This window comes from Cibotium barometz, chromosome 21, assembly GCF_041138505.1.
Source record: "Cibotium barometz isolate CiBa-2024 chromosome 21, ASM4113850v1, whole genome shotgun sequence".
Taxonomy (NCBI): Eukaryota; Viridiplantae; Streptophyta; class Polypodiopsida; order Cyatheales; family Cibotiaceae; genus Cibotium; species Cibotium barometz.
The window spans coordinates 54460446-54479387 of NC_141066.1; the positions used below are offsets into that span (position 1 = coordinate 54460446).

An 18942-nucleotide genomic window follows, 5' to 3' on the forward strand; every position below is an offset into this window, starting at 1 on the left:
GATCTTGATTCCCCTATGGAATCAGATGAGGATTTCATTGACAAAACTCAGCGTATTGATGAAGTTTTCAAAGCCCAACTGGATGAAGAAGATGCTTCTTTGATGAAGAGGATGTCCCTCTCACCAATGAAACAGCATGATGAGGAGGACTTCTCTCCCCTTATGGGTTCGAAAATGAAGAGGAAAAAGGAAAAAAGCCAAGATGTCCTAAGAACCTCCGTGTCTGTGGGGAAACCATCAAAAACAAGTAAAAAATGAATTCTCTGAACCTTCTCTCGCTCAACTGTAAAGGGCTCACAAACCCGGAGAGGGCTGTAGCCATTAATATGTGGTTAAGGGACTTAACTTGTGAATTCGACCTTATCAGTCTTCAAGAGCTCAAAATCGGGGGTCCTCAGCTTCATATGAACCTTCAAAAAATCTCTAGGAATTCTCGGTGGTTTTTTACCAATCATCACTCTGGGAAAGGTGGGGCTGCGATTGACATGAAGTGGGAACACGCCATTTTAGATGCTTGGTCGGACGTTAACCACTCTTGGACCGCTGTTAGGATGGGCAACCCTTTCAACTTCACTTTGGTTTCGGTGTATGCCCCCTGCTTGGCCAGCTTGAGAGCTGCTACCTGGCAGTCTATCACTCAGGTTGTGGGACCCATCTTGCTCATTGGTGACTTTAACATGGTAGAGGCCCAAGTTGACAGAAGTAGACTTCTAGGCAGTACCATTAGTGGTTATGAAAAGGTTAAATGGGATGGGTTAAAGGGGGAGAAAGACCTCTCTAACCTTTCTTCGAAAACTGGTTTCTCTTGGTCTAACAATCAAAAAGGCTCCTATCACAGAGCTGCCAGATTGGACAGACTGTATGCCTCGGGGAGCTTGATTGATATGTTCTTAAAAACCAAAGTTACCATGGACCCCTCCCTGACCATCTCAGATCACATCCCTCTGATCTGCAACCTTTCCTTAGGCTAGGCCAAAGGTAGGGCTGGATGGCCCCATCTTGACCCCTCCCTCTTCCGTCTCCCTTGTATCCAACAGATGATCAAAGCCTCCATTGCTGATGCCTTCAATCAGTTCGTTTCCCCATCCAAGGGATGGGAAAGTCTGGTGAATAAGGTTCATTCTATCTGCAAGGAGTATAAGCTGCAAGTTTCTACGATCCGTCTGAATCGTAGAGTTCAAATCAGGAACCAGATTCAGGACATTTATCTGTCTAAAAATGGTGCTGTTAACCACTCCTTGATTGAGCTAAAGAATCAGCTCAGACTTGAGGAGTTGTTAGCGGCTAAGGCCACTAGATTGTGGTTCAGAGAGGTTTGGGCTGGGAAAATTGATACTCCTCACCCTAAAATGTTTGCTCTCCTTAAAAGGAAAAAAGGTAGAGATCTCATCCCTATGGTCAAGAAGCCCAATGGTCACCTTGCTTTAGATGATGTGGAAAACTTGCAGGTTATTAAGGACCACTTTTTTAACTTGTTCTCCACAGCCCTCCCTCCCTCCCACGAAGTTTCTGCTGCTAGGGCCAAAATTGCCAGCATTAGGAGGAAGGTTGTTAACCCCTCTTTAGCACTTAACAAATATGGGGGTTATCAAGCTGATTCACAAAAAGGATGAGAAAGAAGATCTCGGTAATTGGAGACCCATAACATGTCTCTCGTTCCTTTACAAAGTTTTTGCTCATATCCTGACTAGCAGAATCAACCCCTATATGGATGAGTGGATCCTCAAGGAGCAAAAGGGCTTTATAAAGGGAAGGTATATTCTTGATGCTATCATTAGTCTTTGGGAGGGTATGGAGCATGCTGAAAACTCTGGTCAGAACTACATCTTCCTCAAAATAGACTTTGATAAAGCCTATGATAGAATAGACTGGTCGTTCCTCTTCCAATCCCTTCAAGATATTGGCCTCAATAGGAAATTCATTAAGTATGTCCAAACCTTGCTGGGGAATGCTTCTTCCAAGGTGGCTGTCAATGGGTCTCTCACTGATGCCTTTCCTCTGAGGAAATCTATAAGGCAAGGTTGTCCCCTGTCCCCTCTTCTTTTTGCTATTGTTGCGGATGCTCTGGGGTGGCTTGTTAACAAGGAGATAACTAATAATAACATCAAGGGTATTGAGATCCCCAACAGGGCTGATCCTCTATGCCTGCAGCTTTTTGCTGATGACACGAATGTGCTGCTCCGGAATGAAGTGCAGACTGCTGCCCACTTTATGACCTGCCTGGATACCTTCTGCCTTGCCAGTGGCTCGCAAATAAACCACTCCAAGACCAGCTTCAGAGTCTTTGAAGGGGTGCCCCCCCCCTCGATCCTGTCCGCTGGTTGTAAGAGTATCCCGGATGGTGTTGTGTTCAGGCTTCTAGGAATCCCCATGGGCTTCAACATCTCTTCCAAACAAAGGTGGGACTATGTGCTTGATAAACTCAAGAATCAAGTCAAGAAATGGAGTCACATCAACACAGGGGTGGCATCAAGAGCCTTTGTCCTCAGTCACTTCATTATCCCCTCTGTTGTTTACTTCCTGGCCTGTTGGAGACCCTCTGAGACCCAAATCCAATCCCTTAACTCGATCATGGGGAATTATCTGTGGGGGGGATCTCTGGAAAGTAAGAGGATCAGCAAAGTAGCTTTTCAGGCATGTTGCTTGGAAAAAGAGCAAGGGGGTCTTGGCATCATCAACATTGGGTTGCTTGCTGAGAAGCTTGCAGCTAAATGGGTGCAAAGAGCCATCTTGTCTAATGATGTTTGGGCAGACTTACTCAAAAGGGATATTAATAAATTTTGGCTCAAAGGTAAAAGATCTTGGAAGGGTTTCTCTCTCAATGAAGTTTTGTTCTCAAAGGCCTATCTCTCCCCCATAGGCAGCAAACTGTGCTGTAGGATGTGGGAGTCTTGGATGAAATACAAAAAGCTCTTCTGTTTCCAAACCTTTACTAAGAGAGGTAGGTATGCCTATGCAGCTGACTCTGTGTGGTTTGGACATCTCGTGTCTCCGATCTCCAATGAACAGGTCCAGATCAGTCTTTCTTGTTTCAAAGCTGGTATAAAGGTTTGGGGTGACTTATGTGGCTCAACTGGCATGTTAAACAGGGAACAAATCTGCAATAAATTCATCTTGTCCCGTGGTGGAGTTGAGTTGGTCATTCAGAGGTGTAATGCTCTTAAGGTTTCCATCCCCCCGGGGCTGATTTGTGACTGTATTACCTTTTCTAAAGCCATCCGGTGGGGCGACTCCAGTAATCTTGTCAAGTTACCTAACACCTTTCATGCAAGAAATCTGATTCTTAAGCTCAATAAGAGATGGTCCTTGGCCTGGAACAAACATCAATGGGCCTTCCGATTTAAGCTTATTTGGGCCTTCGCTCATGAAAGAAAACACGCCATTTTGGCCTGGCTAGTCATGCACAAAGCGACCTGGACCCTTGAGAAGGCTCTGAAGTTTGGACATGGGAACGGTCTTTGTCCCCGCTGTAATACCAAGCTGGAAATTGTCCCCCATCTCTTCTTCTCTCGCCCAGACACTAGACAATTCTTGGATGTTCTGAACAAGGCCTTTAAGAAAATTAGGAAAATCCCTTTGAGTTGGAAAGAAGTCCTCCTAGGAGAATGCCACTCTCTGGACCCCTTAACGTGGCAGTCCGTCAGAATTCTGTTTCTTTGGCATGTATGGAAGCAATGTAATGAAGCGCTATATGAAATTAAAACTAATCACCACTTTTATCTTTTTCTTGACAGTGTACTCAAGCTAATCCATCAGCTTCAGCCGAGTGGTGTTCCCATGGAGGTGGACCGGTGGCAAGACCTACCTTGGAGGAAATGGAAGAGATTCCATGGCTCCTCGCATGGCCAAACAAAGGAAGTTATGATACAAGGGCTTCATCTGGAATGTCAAAGAAGGCTACAGAATTCCGAGTACTACGTCCAGGCTTCAGAAAGCTTCTGTGGGGTTCTTTAAGCCTTCATGGCCTCAATCTTCTGCTCATGATATTTTACCATCCTCTCTCCCGGAATTGGAGAAAGTCAAGCTCCAACTGGGGCTGGCTGGCCATTGCCGAGTGCCTCAGACTGTTCTGCAGGATTTGTCTTTCAAACTGGTACATCAGAGTGTTTCTGCTTCAGTGTTTCTTGGCCTCAATCTTCTGCTCATGATGTTTAACCATCCTCTCTCCCAGAATAGAAGACAGTCAAGCTCCAACTGGGGCTGGCTGGCCACTGCCGAGTGCCTCATCAGGATTTGTCTTTCGAACTGATACATCAGAATTTTTCTGCTACAGTGTCTCTGTTGTTCCTTTTTTCTGAAGATCCTTACCTTTACTGGTGCTGGCTGGCCGAACTGTTCATGATATGGTTTAGCTCAGTTTCTGTTTTGTTCCAGAGTTTTTACCCCTTTTTCTGAAGGGTTCATCAGGTCGTAGTGTCTCCCCATGGACCTTCCGCATGGGATCTTGTAACCTCATTTTTTTTAATATATTCCACCGTTTTAACTATATAAAAAAAACTTTATGCGGGTCACGTAATTGTTATAATATAATATTATACTACTATTAAAATTTAGTGCTTTAAAATGAAGAAAAGAGTAGTAGTGATGTGTCATTGTGTTGCGTTGCGTGCGCACAGTCTGTATATGTAGCTTGCACTCGAATATATATTTGCTCTCACTCACTCACTCCCATTTTGCATCCACCTACCCCACAACATTTTCTGGCATTTGCAGTAATTTCATTTTGTACGTACACTCGGGTAGTGAGGTAATATAGCTTCTACTCTAGTTAATCCATGCAATGCATGTTGGTCGCCCAACCAAACAAAAATAATTATCAGCACGGCTCTGAATGAACTCCTAGGCCCTCGAACAGTTTTAAGTAGTTTAAGCATCAACAGCGGGCTAATTAGTTTAATGTGGACTCTAGTTATATTTACTCCACGATAATAACGTGGGCAATAATTAGGCTCTGATCGGTCGTGAGGATCCAGAATGGGTTTAAACATGCGTTGGTGTAGAGCTGACGAGTAGGGGATACAAGAGTTTCTTACTAGATGATTAGATGAATTGGAGTTTATTAGTAGATGATTACATGAAGTGGGTTAAGAATGGGGGGCCATTTGAATAGTTGAAAGTGGAATTTAGTTCATGATAAGAAATTGAGGGGTAATATAATAAGCAATAGGGCTCTCATGGTCAGATTATAAAGTTAATGACACAAGGGGCAATTACAAGCAAGGCTCTCATATAAGAATGGGTTAATAGTTTTTGAAATGGGTAATGATAAGGGGCGCAATGATCTAGAAGAGATAATTAGCTTAATTAGCTGATGATAAGGGGGCGATTAACGACTAAAGTATTTAATGAGTGGATGATAAGGGCGCTGTTAAGTGTGGGTTGATAACTTGAGTCACTTGAGAGACTGATATGTTGAGAAAAACATGGAAGAGTACTCTCATTGCCGTTGTCTGTGGATGGGCCAGCAATGATGATGATGATTCTTTTTAAAGGTGGACGAAATTATGGCAAACAGTAAGTTTTTACCACTGAGCAAAGAAGTTCAAAAGCTCATCCTGCCTCATGTTAAAAAGGGAAAAAATTATGCTAGCTTCCCTTTCACCACCCATCTTTCTACCTTGTTAGCCACAGTGGCACACTCCCTCTACATGCCTAGCTTGCCATTTTTGGCTAATTAAATTCACCGTGCTGAAAAGCTCAACAACACTGCGCCCTTCTTGCGACCCCGAAATGGCATACACTTAAGGTGAACTTTACCCGTCTTTTCTCATATTCCTGAGCTTTCCTTGTTCTTGTGCAAATCTAATATTGTAATCTTGTTGCATATGTTGCTTTAATCTCGGGCAAATGAAATGCTTTAACGTACTTAAATTGGTGCAATTGTGATTGCCCACCCCACCATCTCAACTTTTAGCCTTGCCCGAATTAAGACTATTCTGAAATTGAGCTCCTGTCCGGTCCTTGTGGGTGTACTCGTCAACTTTAATCTTGCCCGAGTTAATCTAATCTCAAGTTGGGCTGCATTGTCCCGTGTAATTGTGCTTTGTTCGCCCTAAAACGAAATAAAAATAGCTCATCATCATTAAATGTCTACACCTTAGCGGGAGAAGATTTTCTGAATTATCATCGCTTTGAATTAAGCATGTCTCAGACTTGGTAATGCTCCCCAATTCCAAGCTTTACCTGTCTTTACTTGCCGGAAGGGAAAATTATAGACTAAAAAAAACTAAGGCATATAAGAGCTGCGAGTAATTAGAAGGATGATGATGGTTTTAGTTGGCTGACTTAATGAATGCACTGATTCATTTGTGGCAATGTAGATGTCAGTCGGCACCTCGGTGGCAAACCTGCTGTTAGGCCATCACAAGCCCACTAACAAGAGGTTACAGAAGGCTGAATGGGTCCTAATGAAGAGCTAAATTGATCAGAGATTTGTGGGTCATTATGAAGACGATGGCTAGCTTGTTGTTTCCATGGCTTCTGTTCTTTCTGCTTTGCATACCGTTGCAGGTCTTGCAAGGTTTTAAAACAGACAAGGATGCTCTTCTGGCATTCAAGATGGCTTTAAAAGCCTCTGATGCTCTCAAAGATTGGGTGAAAACAGATGGAGACCCTTGCCAATGGACAGGGGTCTCTTGTCACCACAGCAGCGGGCGGGTGCAGTCATTATCACTTGGGAGCTCATCTTTGGTGGGCGCTCTCTCTCCATCTCTTGGAAATTTGCCAGCATTGCAGTACCTCAATCTGAGCTCCAATAATTTGACTGGCGTTGTCCCCATGCAGCTTTGGAATGCCACCAACTTGCAGCAGCTGGACCTGAGCTACAACTCCTTGTCTGGTGAGATCACTCCTAAGATCGGGGCCATGATCCATCTCGAGCAACTTTTGATGCGTAACAACCTGCTCACGGGCCCTTTACCTTCCCAAATGGGTTCCCTTGTGAGGCTTCATACCATCGATATAGGCTTGAATGCGCTCTCCGGAAGCATCCCTCCACAACTTGGCAATTTGCACACTTTGGTTTATCTTGCAATGGATGGAAATGCTCTCTCAGGCACGATCCCCACATCTCTAGGAAACCTTCTCCTGTTGTCATACTTGGACCTTTCAAACAACATACTCTCCGGGGACTTGCCACCCCAGCTTGGTAATCTAACACAGCTTCAGTACCTTGATGTCAACAACAACAGTTTAACAGGCCCCATTCCACCCACAATAGGAGGAATGGGCAGTCTGACAGAAGTGTATATGGGGCAGAACTTGTTCAATGGGTGTTTGCCCAAGCAGATTGGAAAGCTGAGAAAGCTTACAGTTCTCAACATTGCAAATTGCCTCATCTCTGGAAGGTTGCCTATGGAGATAGGAAACTTGCAATCCTTAAGCAGAATTGATCTCACACACAATTTTTTGATAGGGCCTATCCCTGACTGTATTGGAAAGCTCCAAAACCTCACTTCCTTGTCGGTTGCAAACAATCAGTTCAATGGGTCGATGCCTGCATCCCTTGGAAAATGTGTAAACTTGAGGATCATTGAGATTGCTTTCAATCACCTCACAGGGCCACTTCCAGAGGAGCTTTCAAAGCTGGAGTTGGTCACCTCACTCTCAGTAGAAGGGAACTTTCTCTCAGGGACCATCCCCTTGTGGTTGGGTAGCTGGCAGAACATGAATGCATTGCTGCTGGGGACTAACTGGTTCACTGGAGAGCTCCCGAGAGAGCTTGGCAACTGTTCTTCATTGGAAACCCTCAGTGTTGATGGCAACCACCTGTCGGGCTCACTACCCCCTGAGCTCTGCAGGGCCCCCATGTTGTTTCAGCTCTCTCTGAACAAAAACTCTTTCACTGGCTCCATTGCAGAGACCTTCATCAACTGCACAACCTTGGGTGACCTTGAGCTTTCTGGGAACATGCTGACAGGGACAATCCCAGGATATCTTGCTGACTTGAACCAGCTGGTGGCTCTCAACTTGGATGGAAACAACTTCTCGGGGACCATCCCTGATAAAATCTGGTCCTCTCAACTGCTGATGGAAATCTCAGCCAAAAGCAACTACCTTGTGGGTGGGCTGTCTCCTCTAGTGGGAAAGCTGAAGAACTTGGAAAGGCTCTATTTGGATGACAACTTCCTAGGTGGACCCCTCCCAGCTGAGCTTGGAAATCTTCAAGGCTTAACAGTTCTCACCATCAATAGCAATCAGTTCAAAGGGACGATTCCAAAGGAGATTGGGAAATGCCTTCAACTGGCAACCCTTGACCTTGGTAGCAACAGATTATATGGACAAATCCCGCCAGAAATCGGACAACTCCCTAGCCTTGTTTGCCTGGTTCTCTCTCACAATTGGCTATCAGGACCCATCCCCAGGGAGATATGTTCGTCTGCATCTAAGGTCTACAACATCCCGGAATCATCTTTTCTACAGCATTATGGTTTGTTTGATCTCTCTTGGAACATGTTTAATGGGAGTATACCAGAGGAGATTCATAACTGCATTATGGCTGTGGAGCTTTCAGTTGAAGGCAATCAGCTTACAGGGGCGATACCAGAGGCACTAGCTCAGCTGACCAACTTGACAGCCCTTGATCTGTCTAATAATGCTCTATCTGACAGCATTCCGGCAAGGTTCGCAGAACTCAACCGACTGCAAGGTCTGAATCTGGGTCACAATAATCTCCGTGGTAGAATCCCCTCAGAGCTGGGCAGGATTACTAGCCTGGTCAAGCTGAACTTTACCCACAATCACCTCTTTGGGCCACTTCCCGATGCCCTTGGAAACTTAACTGGCTTGACACACTTGGATGTGAGTTACAACGAGTTCTCCGGAGACATACCATCTTCTTTAGCTGACATGGTATCCATTGTAGGACTATACTTGCAGGGTAACCAGCTTACAGGTGACATTTCCGGCATGCTCAGTAGGAGCACGGCTTGGCATCAGGTTCAGTCCATTGATTTGAGTCACAATCTCTTTGATGGGCCCATCCCTGCCACAATTGGAAATCTCTCCAGCCTCTCATATCTTGATCTCCATGGGAACGATCTCTTGGGAAGCATACCCTCAGAGCTTGGGTTACTCTCTGAGCTGACCTATCTTGATCTGTCTAGCAACCACCTCTCTGGAGAAGTTTCATGGAAACTTTGTGTTCTTGGAGAGCTTTCAGTTCTCAATGTCTCCTCCAATAACTTAGTAGGCGAGATCCCGAGTTCAGGGATCTGTACCAATGCTTCTGCATCCTATTTTGAAGCTAATGCAGGGCTTTGCGGTGTTGCTATAGGTATTGGATGTATTGCTTCAGCTGGGCATGCGGCCACAGTTTTGCTAAGCCCAGCTGCACTGTTGGGCATCACTGTGGCAAGCACATTTAGTTGTCTAAGCATCATTCTGGTTCTCATTAGGTGGAAGATGATGAAGCAAGATGCCCTCTCTCAAGCCTTGAAGAAGGCTAAGCTGCAAGGTGCAACATTGGATTCAGATGAACTCTTCTTATCTGACAAGCTTAAAGAGCCATTGAGTATCAATGTGGCCATGTTTGAGAGGCCGCTTCTCCGACTCACGTTGGCTGATTTGCTCAAGGCCACAAACAACTTCTGCAAGTCCAACATCATTGGGGATGGTGGGTTTGGAACAGTATACAAGGCAACTCTCCCTGATGGCAAGATAGTAGCAGTGAAGAAGCTCGGGCATTCACGGACACAAGGGGTGCGTGAGTTTCTGGCTGAGATGGAAACCTTAGGGAAAGTGAAGCATAGAAACCTTGTCCCTCTGCTGGGATACTGTTCCTTTGGTGAAGAGAAACTGCTTGTGTATGAGTACATGGTAAATGGAAGCCTCGACCTGTGGCTGCGGAATAGGGCAGATGCATTGGAAGCCTTGAACTGGTCCAGCCGATGGAAAATCGCAGCCGGGTCAGCTCGAGGTTTGGCATTCCTCCATCATGGCTTCATTCCACACATCATCCATAGAGACATGAAGGCAAGCAACATCTTACTGGATGAGAATTTTGAGCCGCGAGTGGCAGACTTCGGCCTGGCTCGCCTCATCAGTGCATGTGAGACCCATGTGAGCACAGACATAGCTGGTACATTCGGTTACATTCCTCCTGAGTATGGTCAAAGCTGGAGGTCCACAACGAGAGGAGATGTGTACAGCTATGGCGTCATTCTTCTGGAGCTGCTCACAGGGAAAGAGCCCACAGGGACGGATTTCAAGGATGTAGAGGGCGGCAACCTAGTGGGCTTGGTGAAGCACATGATGAAGTACGGCAAAGGAGCTGACATTCTTGATCCGTTGCTTGTAGCAGCAAGCCCGTCAAGCGAGGGCACAATGATGAAGCTGCTACGTGTGGCTTGTCTATGTACCAACGAGGATCCTCTGACGCGGCCATCGATGCTGAGGGTGGTAAGCATGCTCAAGGAGATGGAGGATCCCCAATAGAACATAACCCCTGCAGGTAATCTCTCTCTCTCTCTCTCTCTCTCTCTCTCTCTCGTGTGTCCCGTGCATATCACCACGCAAACATGTCTGGACTCGCTGCACACATGTCCGTACGTATGTGCATGCATAGAGGCATAAGCGTATATCACCACGTATATGCATGTTGCATGAGCTCTCATGCATAATCCTCAATGTTACCATGAGTATATGAGTATCGGTGTTATGAAACTAACTTTCTGTTAGTTTTTCATTTTTGCAGATCCTAGTTCATCTTACATGGGTCTTCATTTGATGCCTATATATTATCTTAAGAAAGAGTTTCACAAAGTTGAGGTTCGGGAAGGGGAGGAGGAGGTTTGGGTAGAATTTGAATTTGGAGTCTCAAAAGACACGCGAAGCACAGGTTGCCCACTAGTTTATCTTCATGTACAGTGCTTGTATATGTGGCGTGTGACCAACTTGGCACACGGAAGTTTCTAGAGCTTTTATGCTAAGCGTACAACTTTTTCCCAAAAAATCATAGCTTCATGAAAAGGAGTAGATTGGTTAGTCATAGAATCTTAGATTAATTAAGCTAGCTTGATTGGTGCAAGTAAACTTATATTGTACTACCTCCAAGTTCAATATCTACTAAAGTGATATTTTTTACACTGTGCACCCAAAATTTTAGCCTAAATTATTGTGGTCATTGTTGTGCAATGTGCACCCAAAATTTTAGCTTAAATCATGGTGGCCATTGTTGTGCTTGTATGCAATGTAAGAGATAAAGTTTGTCATGAAGAAGTGAACCTAGATGGTGTAACCAAGTTTTAAAAAAATTGGGACCAATAGTAAGTATATATATTACTTCAAATCTGTCTTTACATTGAGATCCATTTAAACAAAAAATCATGCCTGAGCACACCCCCAATCATAAACCTTTACTTGTCTACATTCAAAAGTTTACATAACAGATTCCATCTATCTTCCTCTATCACAAAATAGAACTGTTCCCAAGAGATTTGGTAACCCAACTGAATGTAGGCTTCCATCATGGCTTTAGTAGTGCATCCTCTAGGGGTTTGCTTCTCCAACACTTCTCCCTTTTTTGACCAGATTTTGACCGTAGGCCTTGTCCCAATAGGGTTCTCTATGAATGCCACAAATATGTAATCCACTTGCTTCTCCCTTGAGATACCATCTTCTAGTTTTAGGACCACATTTAACCTGTTTGGGCTTCAAATCAGACCAATACAGACCTACATCATATGAATCATACGTGAGGTTTCCCTCATATGCATGATAGTCCCCAAAAAGATAAAGAAATCAAGTGATGCCATTCTGCAGCCTTTGAATTAGTTAACCCATCCCATCTTTATCCAGCTTGTTCACACAGACTACATACCAACACATGTAAACACTCTTATGCATCAATTCTGTCACATCCAATCCAAGAGAGGATCCATTCTGAAACACAATACAATTCCTAGTAACCTAAATTTCCCACAAACAGCAGGCTCTGATAATACTATACAATACATCTATAGCCCCATTATTAGATATCCATTTCCCCAAAATCTAGTCTCCCCATTAGCCCTGAATCCCTATACAATGTTCAACCCACTTGCCAATTTTGCCCCGTGCTCTTGTGATAGCTGGACAGTCCTAAAATGCATGTTTTCCATCCTCCAAGGCAGTTCTACATCTAGGGCAACACCCACTAGTGAAATTTTTCTACATTAGCTTAATCCCAATGAGCAAGGCCCACATACATACTCTCCATAAGAAAACTTGAAATTTGACAAAGAGGGAGGTTTTTTTTGGCGAGCATTTTTGAGCGAGCGCTTTTTGGGAATTGGATGAGCGGATTCCAAAAAGATGCCCCTCTCCCCTTAGATAGAGAGGGCCTACAATCGAGGTTATTGGTTTGAACTGAGAATAAAACCTAGTTCTTTAATGTACATCTTCCAATTATAGAAATTCCAAGCTCCCCTCCATGAAGAGAGAGGGGCGAAACAAGTTAGAGAGAGCAACATGTAATTACTTCAGTGGGAGTGAACACATAAACGCATGTCAACATCACATCCTTTACATTGGGGTTATTGGTTCAAATTGAAAATAAAACCAAGTTCATTCACGTACACCTTCCAAATACAGAAATGCGAAAACCAACATCACATCCTCTATATTGGGGTTAATGGTTCAAACTGAAAATAAAACCAAGTTCATTCACGTATATCTTCCAAATATAGAAATGCAAAAACTAACATCTTTACTACTATGGGCCTCGCTTGTTCTCCGGGGTGTAGGCACAAAGTAAGCGAACGGTGTTCGTACCCTTCCGTACTTCTTTTCTCATCATTTCCAAGAAGTGGAAAGGCCCTGTGAGACCTTTCCATGCTTGTGTACCATCTATGGTCTTCTTCTTGATCTCTCCACATCAGTGGCCTCTCTCTCAATACGCGCAGCAACAACTTCAATGCTAACATTTGATGAGGCCATCACAAACAAAAAGAAGGAGGGTTTAGATTGTTTTACTCTTCTAACAAGGCTTGGTGGCAATGGTGTATAACAAATTGCTTTGGAGCTTGCCTCTATATTTATAGTAGTGGGAGAAGTTCAACACTCAAAATAAAAAACTATATTTTTTATGTTAAAGGTTTCTTTCTTTGAATTTCGGCACCACAATAAAAAACTTGTTTGGGAAAGAGTGAGTATGTATTTGAAGGAGATAGGCATTGCACAATAGAACCCTCTATAATGAGGTGACATCCACAAAAGTTAAGCGCAAAAGTTAAGCGAAACTGATTATCCTTGCATTCAAAAGTCTAAATTAGGGTATGTTCTCTTATGAGACAAGGCATTGCAAAGCTCAAGGTCAGATAGGATAGGTTGGTGGGTGAACATGTTCTCGCTCTGGCTTAAGCCTAGCACATGTAAATAAATGAAGTATAAGTGCTTGCATGCAAGGTACGGCTTCTTCTTGGCGTCTCTATCTGCAAAATGTGGATATGTAAAAGACGTTTCGTCTTTCACATGCACATTATATTTTCCCACGTGTGCATCATCCCCGTGCGATTCGATCTTGAAAATTTCATACTTGTGCTTCACTCTCTGCACTTCTTCTACCATCATAGCTTTCATTTTCAAAGCGGTCTTTATTTTCTTGGCTGCTTCCTCTGATATTGCGTGCGGTACTAGACTCTTATGCCATTTCGCATGCTTGACCCACCAGCCTCTATGTTAGTAGTGGACCTATATGGCAGATCTTTTGAAGTTGCAGTTGGTTGTAAAGAGCCTTGAGGCCCCACTACTACGCGATGGGGTGGGCACAACACCTTCTACATTCTTGCACGCCACCTAGTATCCACCTTCCTACAATGAATATACCTAGTATCCACCTAGTATCCACCTTCCTACAATGAATATACCTAGTATCCACCTTCCTATACAATGAATATACCTCCTCGTTTGTGAGGTTCGTTCCTATAGCAACTGACCATATCTTGGGTGGTGGATTAGGCTTTGGGTCTATGTTATTGTCCACTATATAGCAATAAAGCATGTGGTCAGGGCAGAACTACATCCATTGTCTAATGAGACCATTAGGGTGCTTGTGCAATAGCCTTCAAAGGAAGGTGCACGCACACTCCTAGCAGACCTGTATTGCCCACGCCTCTTACCCCCACGAGGCGTTTTGCTACATGTGACCTTGCTGCCAATGCATGTCCTTCTCGGATTGCCCACATTGCTTCATTCACCTTATGCTCAATGAGATTGCCCTATGTGACTTTTGCAGTTTTTTTTGGAGTTTTGCTTGTATCATGTTCTTTGAAATTGATCTTCTGTGGCCTCCCAAAATACTTGCGGTCTCTTACACGTGTGTTGTACTCTAGTTGATGTGTAGCCTAATCATGTTTTTTATTTTTTTCAAAATTAGCATCCAGTCATCTCTCCGTACTCTCCTTCATCATGGTTTACAAGATGAACATCAAAAAACATAACCATCTAAAAAACTCGACAAATACATTAAAGAAGCTAGCACTATGAAGTTGCATTATGAATTTTCTACATCAAAGAAGTTGCATTATGAAGTAATGCCAACATTATTACAAACCTCAAAACTTAGTAGGAAACACACTCATAAGTTTCTACGATGGGCAACCATTAATTGGGCCATATTCCTAATTAATTGCTCGTTCTCATCGTTAATGACTCTGTATGTCCTCCAATAAGCAATTGCACTTGATATTTTGAGCTCAAACATATATATCCTTGCCAGGCCGTTCTCCTTTCCTTTGATTATTTGCTTCAATTCCAATAATAAACTCCCCAAAATCTCTCTAGCTTGGTACAAGTCAGGATTGATTGAGTCATTCTTGTACATCTCATCAAGCGCCATGTATCCTTGCGTTGCAAGATGATACACTCCATTGTAAGCTCCTCTAACGATGACCTGGTCATGATGTGTAAATAAACACAGCATTGGGCACTTGGGAGGAGCTGAGGCGGCGCTTGAGGAAGGGGCGTTTGAAGAAGGAGCGCTTGATAAAGGTTCAGGGTGGAGGGGACGCTTAAGGAGGGCGTGAGAGGAGGGACGAGAGGGCACGAGAGGAGGGCCGAGAGGGAACGTGAGGAGGACCGAGAGGTCTCGAGAGGTCTCAAGAGGGCTTAAAATAGCCATGCGTGGCCATGCCATGCATGGCTGCCACATGTAATGCTCGAGTGCAGGCATTACATGTGGCAGCTATGTGTAGTGTGCCGTGCACATGGCGCCACATGCACGGTGCACTACACGTGGCATCTACGTGGCCTGCATGGTGGCCCAATCTACAGGGTGCCAATTAGATGGCACCACATGTGCTTTGTAGGCCACATGGCACACCGTAGTGGCATTACACATGGACTAAACAGTCCACGTGGACTGTCTGTCCATGTTGCTATGCCACGTGTAATGCCCACGCTTGGGCATTACACATGGACTAAACAATCCACGTGAACTATTTAGTCTACGTGGCTCAAGCACGTGTAATGCCCAAGCGCGGACATTACACATGGCATAGCCATGTGGGCTGTTTTGTCCACATGGCGTGGCCAAGTGTAATGCCCACACACGGGCTTTACACTTGGCCAGTCCACGTGGTGACGCCGCGTGGCCTTTGCTGCATGTGTGGGCAAAGGCCACACAAGCCACGCGATTGGCCACGTAGGCCAGCCGCGTGGCTACATGGGAGGTTGTGCAACGGCTATTAAGCCGTTGCACAACAACTGTTAAGGGCTCACAAAAGAGCCCTCAACAACAACCTCTCTCTCTCACTCCCCCTCTTCCCAACACAACAACCTCTCTCTCTCCCTCCCTCCCCCTCACTCGCCCTCTCTCTCTCTCTCCCTCTCACTCCCCCTCTTGTCCCCCTCTCTCGCTCACCCTCTCTCGCTTGCCCTCCTCTTCCCATCGCTCCTCTCTCTCTCTCTTAACCCCTTAACAGTCCGCCATCTGTCTCTCTCTCAACTCCTCTCACAGAGTCGAGATCTCTCTCTCCCACCACAAAGAGATGTCTTTTCTCTCTCAACAAGCGCACCTCAATGGTTGGAAGCTGTCTCAACGGTTGGAACACCCTCAAGAAATAACGATCCTCACTTGCCCTCAACGTCAAAGGAAGAGTTCTCAATCATCAAACTTCTCTAGATAGACTTCATCATGGATAGCATAACAATTCCAATAGCATCACATGTAATTTGGAATAAAAAATTAATGTAGTTTAGATACTAATTTAAGATAATTACATCACATGTTGAATGACAAAAGACTAATTTAAGAAGTATTGATGGTAATATGGATGCGTATTCAAGATAAAATGCCTCCACGGCCTTGTTTGCAATCGAAAGGGTTCACCGGATCACAAGATGAGATCATTCTCTCGCAAGATGTGGGCATATCACAAGTAGCCACATCAAGCGAGGTGACAAATACCTCATAATTGCTTGCTGACTATGGAAGTTGGTTCTTCAACAGGCGCGCTGACAATCGTGTAGCCACTAGTAGTGCTACGATTGTAGAAGAAGAGTCTATGAAAGAGAGTTTTGGCCACATCAAGCGAGGTGACAAATACCTCATAATTGCTTGCTGACTATGGAAGTTGGTTCTTCAACAGGCGCGCTGACAATCGTGTAGCCACTAGTAGTGCTACGATTGTAGAAGAAGAGTCTATGAAAGAGAGTTTTGGCCAAGTGGTTGATCGACACATCTCTACAAATTGGGTGGAGGACTACTTGGTTGACAACCAAAACCGCCTTCCCAGAGTGCCTCTTTGTTGCCTCCTTGCGAACCCAGCAATCCGCATGAACGAGGATTCTATTGAGGGGCTAATCAGAAGCATTGAGGAGAGAAAGTACCAATTGACAATGGTGGCATTCATTGTCTCAGAGGGATTCCCAAGCAAAGCCCCCATTCCATTCGACCATCGAAGTGCAACCGGCCACGATCTATCATTGCAGTATTGCAATATGATTCATGGGATCTCTGACGAGGTGGGGAAGCATGGAGGCATGCGCTTGGTGTGGGCTGATTTTCCTACAGATACGTGTCTCCACAAGGGTGCTTTAGAGGTTCCTCGGTGGAATGTTTTTTGATAGATACTTGTGGAGTCAGCTTTTGTGCTTGCTGCAGAGTTTCTACATGCCGATGGCATTATGGTGTGCACTCTATGTGCGGAGCACCTGGGGATTGCTGTGCGGGGGCAGGAGCTTGGAACTTCACATTGCGAAGAACTTTGTTCTTGCGCGTCCCACGATATCTCTATGTGAGTGCCGGATTCTTTGGTTTTTGTGAAAGTCAAGCTCAATGATTTCCCTCCCTAAAGTACTTACTAGTGTGTGCAAGTAGGTCTCTGCTTTGGTCATCGCTATCTTCATGCACCCCAGTGAGAGTATGTCCACTCGTCCAAAGTATGATAGGCCGGGAGGCGAGGTAGCTGCAGATTGCGGAGGTGTTGAGGTTGGCGATGATATCTTCTTGGAGCCAAAAGCACAGGAGGAAACCTCCCCATACCAATTGGATGTAAACGGGGATCCCATCCGATATACTATTGAGTGTAGCAAGCCTTTTGCAAGGTAATCATGTGCACGATTCAAGTAGTGAAATCGTTATATAATCAATGTCTTAGACATTGTCATCCATTTGTACATATGGTAATTGTGGGCTTCTACTATGGCAAGTGGTTACTCGGGATGTTCACTAATCACGGGGATAATGTCCCTTAGATTGCTTTGCTGGTACTGGTGGGTCCATGGCTAGAGCATGCAGGACACTGCAATGACATTACATCAGCGTGGAGAGCGATGAGGTGTGCCTTAGTACATGTCTACGACCACTTGCCATTGTGCATGATGATTTGGGTAACCAGTTTTTCAGGGGTGAGGTTAGTGAGATTGTTTGATGAGAACAACAGATGGTCATGGGGGCACCATATCATCTAGTCCTCCTAGTACCCATGAGCCCAACACAGTCTAGTGCTTTGTCATGACCACCTGATGTTCCAATGGAGACCCAATATCGACATGTCTTGCCACATACATGCCCCGTTAGCTTCATTTATAGTTCCCTCATGGGCACCATAGCCTGATTTTGCAAGGCCACTTTTTCCACCCACTTGAACCATTTGGTAGAGGTCCCTACCCCATACCACCTCCCTTCTCCCATTGGAGAGTTCGATGTTCGTACTGATGTATTTCAGTAGCTTGTAATGTTTGAAATATATTGGTTTTAGACATTATTGTTGTTCACTCATATTATGACAATGGCCATGTTTTTTGCTTCTTTCATGGCTTAGATTTTCGAGAGAGATGATGCAATTGGAGTGAGATCTCAATAACACAAGAGAGAGAGAGAGAGAGAGAGAGAGAGAGAGAGAGAGAGAGAGAGAGCATATGATGGAGACATTAAAACAATAACAATTGTGATTAAAGTAGTTTTTCTTATGCTTAAAATAATAATTCTAATGCTCAAAAAAGTAAATTTTTATTCCTTTTGAAGGTATAAAAACAGTAAAGATTGCCATGTTCTTCTAAACACTCTTCTAGACACATCCCATACCGCTCTCCCCTTGTAGCTTCATATTGCAACAAAGTCCTTGTGAACTCTATGGTTATGGCTTCATCTAGTAATCCCTTTGATACTACAACGTTTGCAACCATCTTAAGTAAAGCTCTTCAATCTTTTATGCAACTCAAAGAAAAGGAACCCAGATCGGATGCCATTTTAGAGGCATGGACAACAACATCTGAAGTAAATGAGCTCTACAAGAAGTTGAAAACATGCCAAGCAATAGACCTTGTATACAAGAACATGCTAGAGGTGAAGGCAGCTTCAGTCTCGTTAGGATATGGAGAGCTTTGGCATCATTGAAGAGGCAAAGGAGGATCCTCTAAGAGCTGAAGTTTCCACCTTCATCTGCAAGCTAGGGTAGATGGAAAAAGGTGAAGATAATAGTTGAGGCCCAAAATGCTTTCATATGGTATCTTTGTAAAGAA

At 44.4% G+C, this 18942-nt stretch overlaps 2 protein-coding genes across 3 annotated transcripts; both read left to right on the forward strand.

The window, feature by feature from the left end:
- Positions 1 to 1707: 1707 nt before the first annotated feature.
- LOC147627370 (uncharacterized) lies at positions 1708 to 4298 on the forward strand. Its single transcript, XM_086815281.1, has 3 exons — positions 1708 to 3537; positions 3735 to 4066; positions 4172 to 4298. The coding sequence occupies exons 1-3, from the start codon at positions 1708 to 1710 to the stop codon at positions 4296 to 4298; spliced, it is 2289 nt and encodes a 762-aa protein (XP_086671407.1).
- Positions 4299 to 5448: 1150 nt separating this feature from the next.
- Positions 5449 to 10951, forward strand: LOC147627371 (uncharacterized). Of its 2 annotated transcripts, XM_086816019.1 has the most exons (4): positions 5449 to 5746; positions 6321 to 6690; positions 6784 to 10450; positions 10694 to 10951. In XM_086816019.1, exons 2-3 carry the CDS (start codon positions 6445 to 6447, stop codon positions 10432 to 10434), a joined length of 3897 nt encoding a protein of 1298 aa, XP_086672145.1. In that variant the 5' UTR covers positions 5449 to 5746; positions 6321 to 6444; the 3' UTR covers positions 10435 to 10450; positions 10694 to 10951. The 2 variants fall into 2 exon arrangements, with proteins under 2 accessions (XP_086672145.1, XP_086672144.1); XM_086816018.1 differs by lacking the exon at positions 5449 to 5746 and having other exon boundaries at positions 6160 to 10450.
- Positions 10952 to 18942: the final 7991 nt, after the last annotated feature.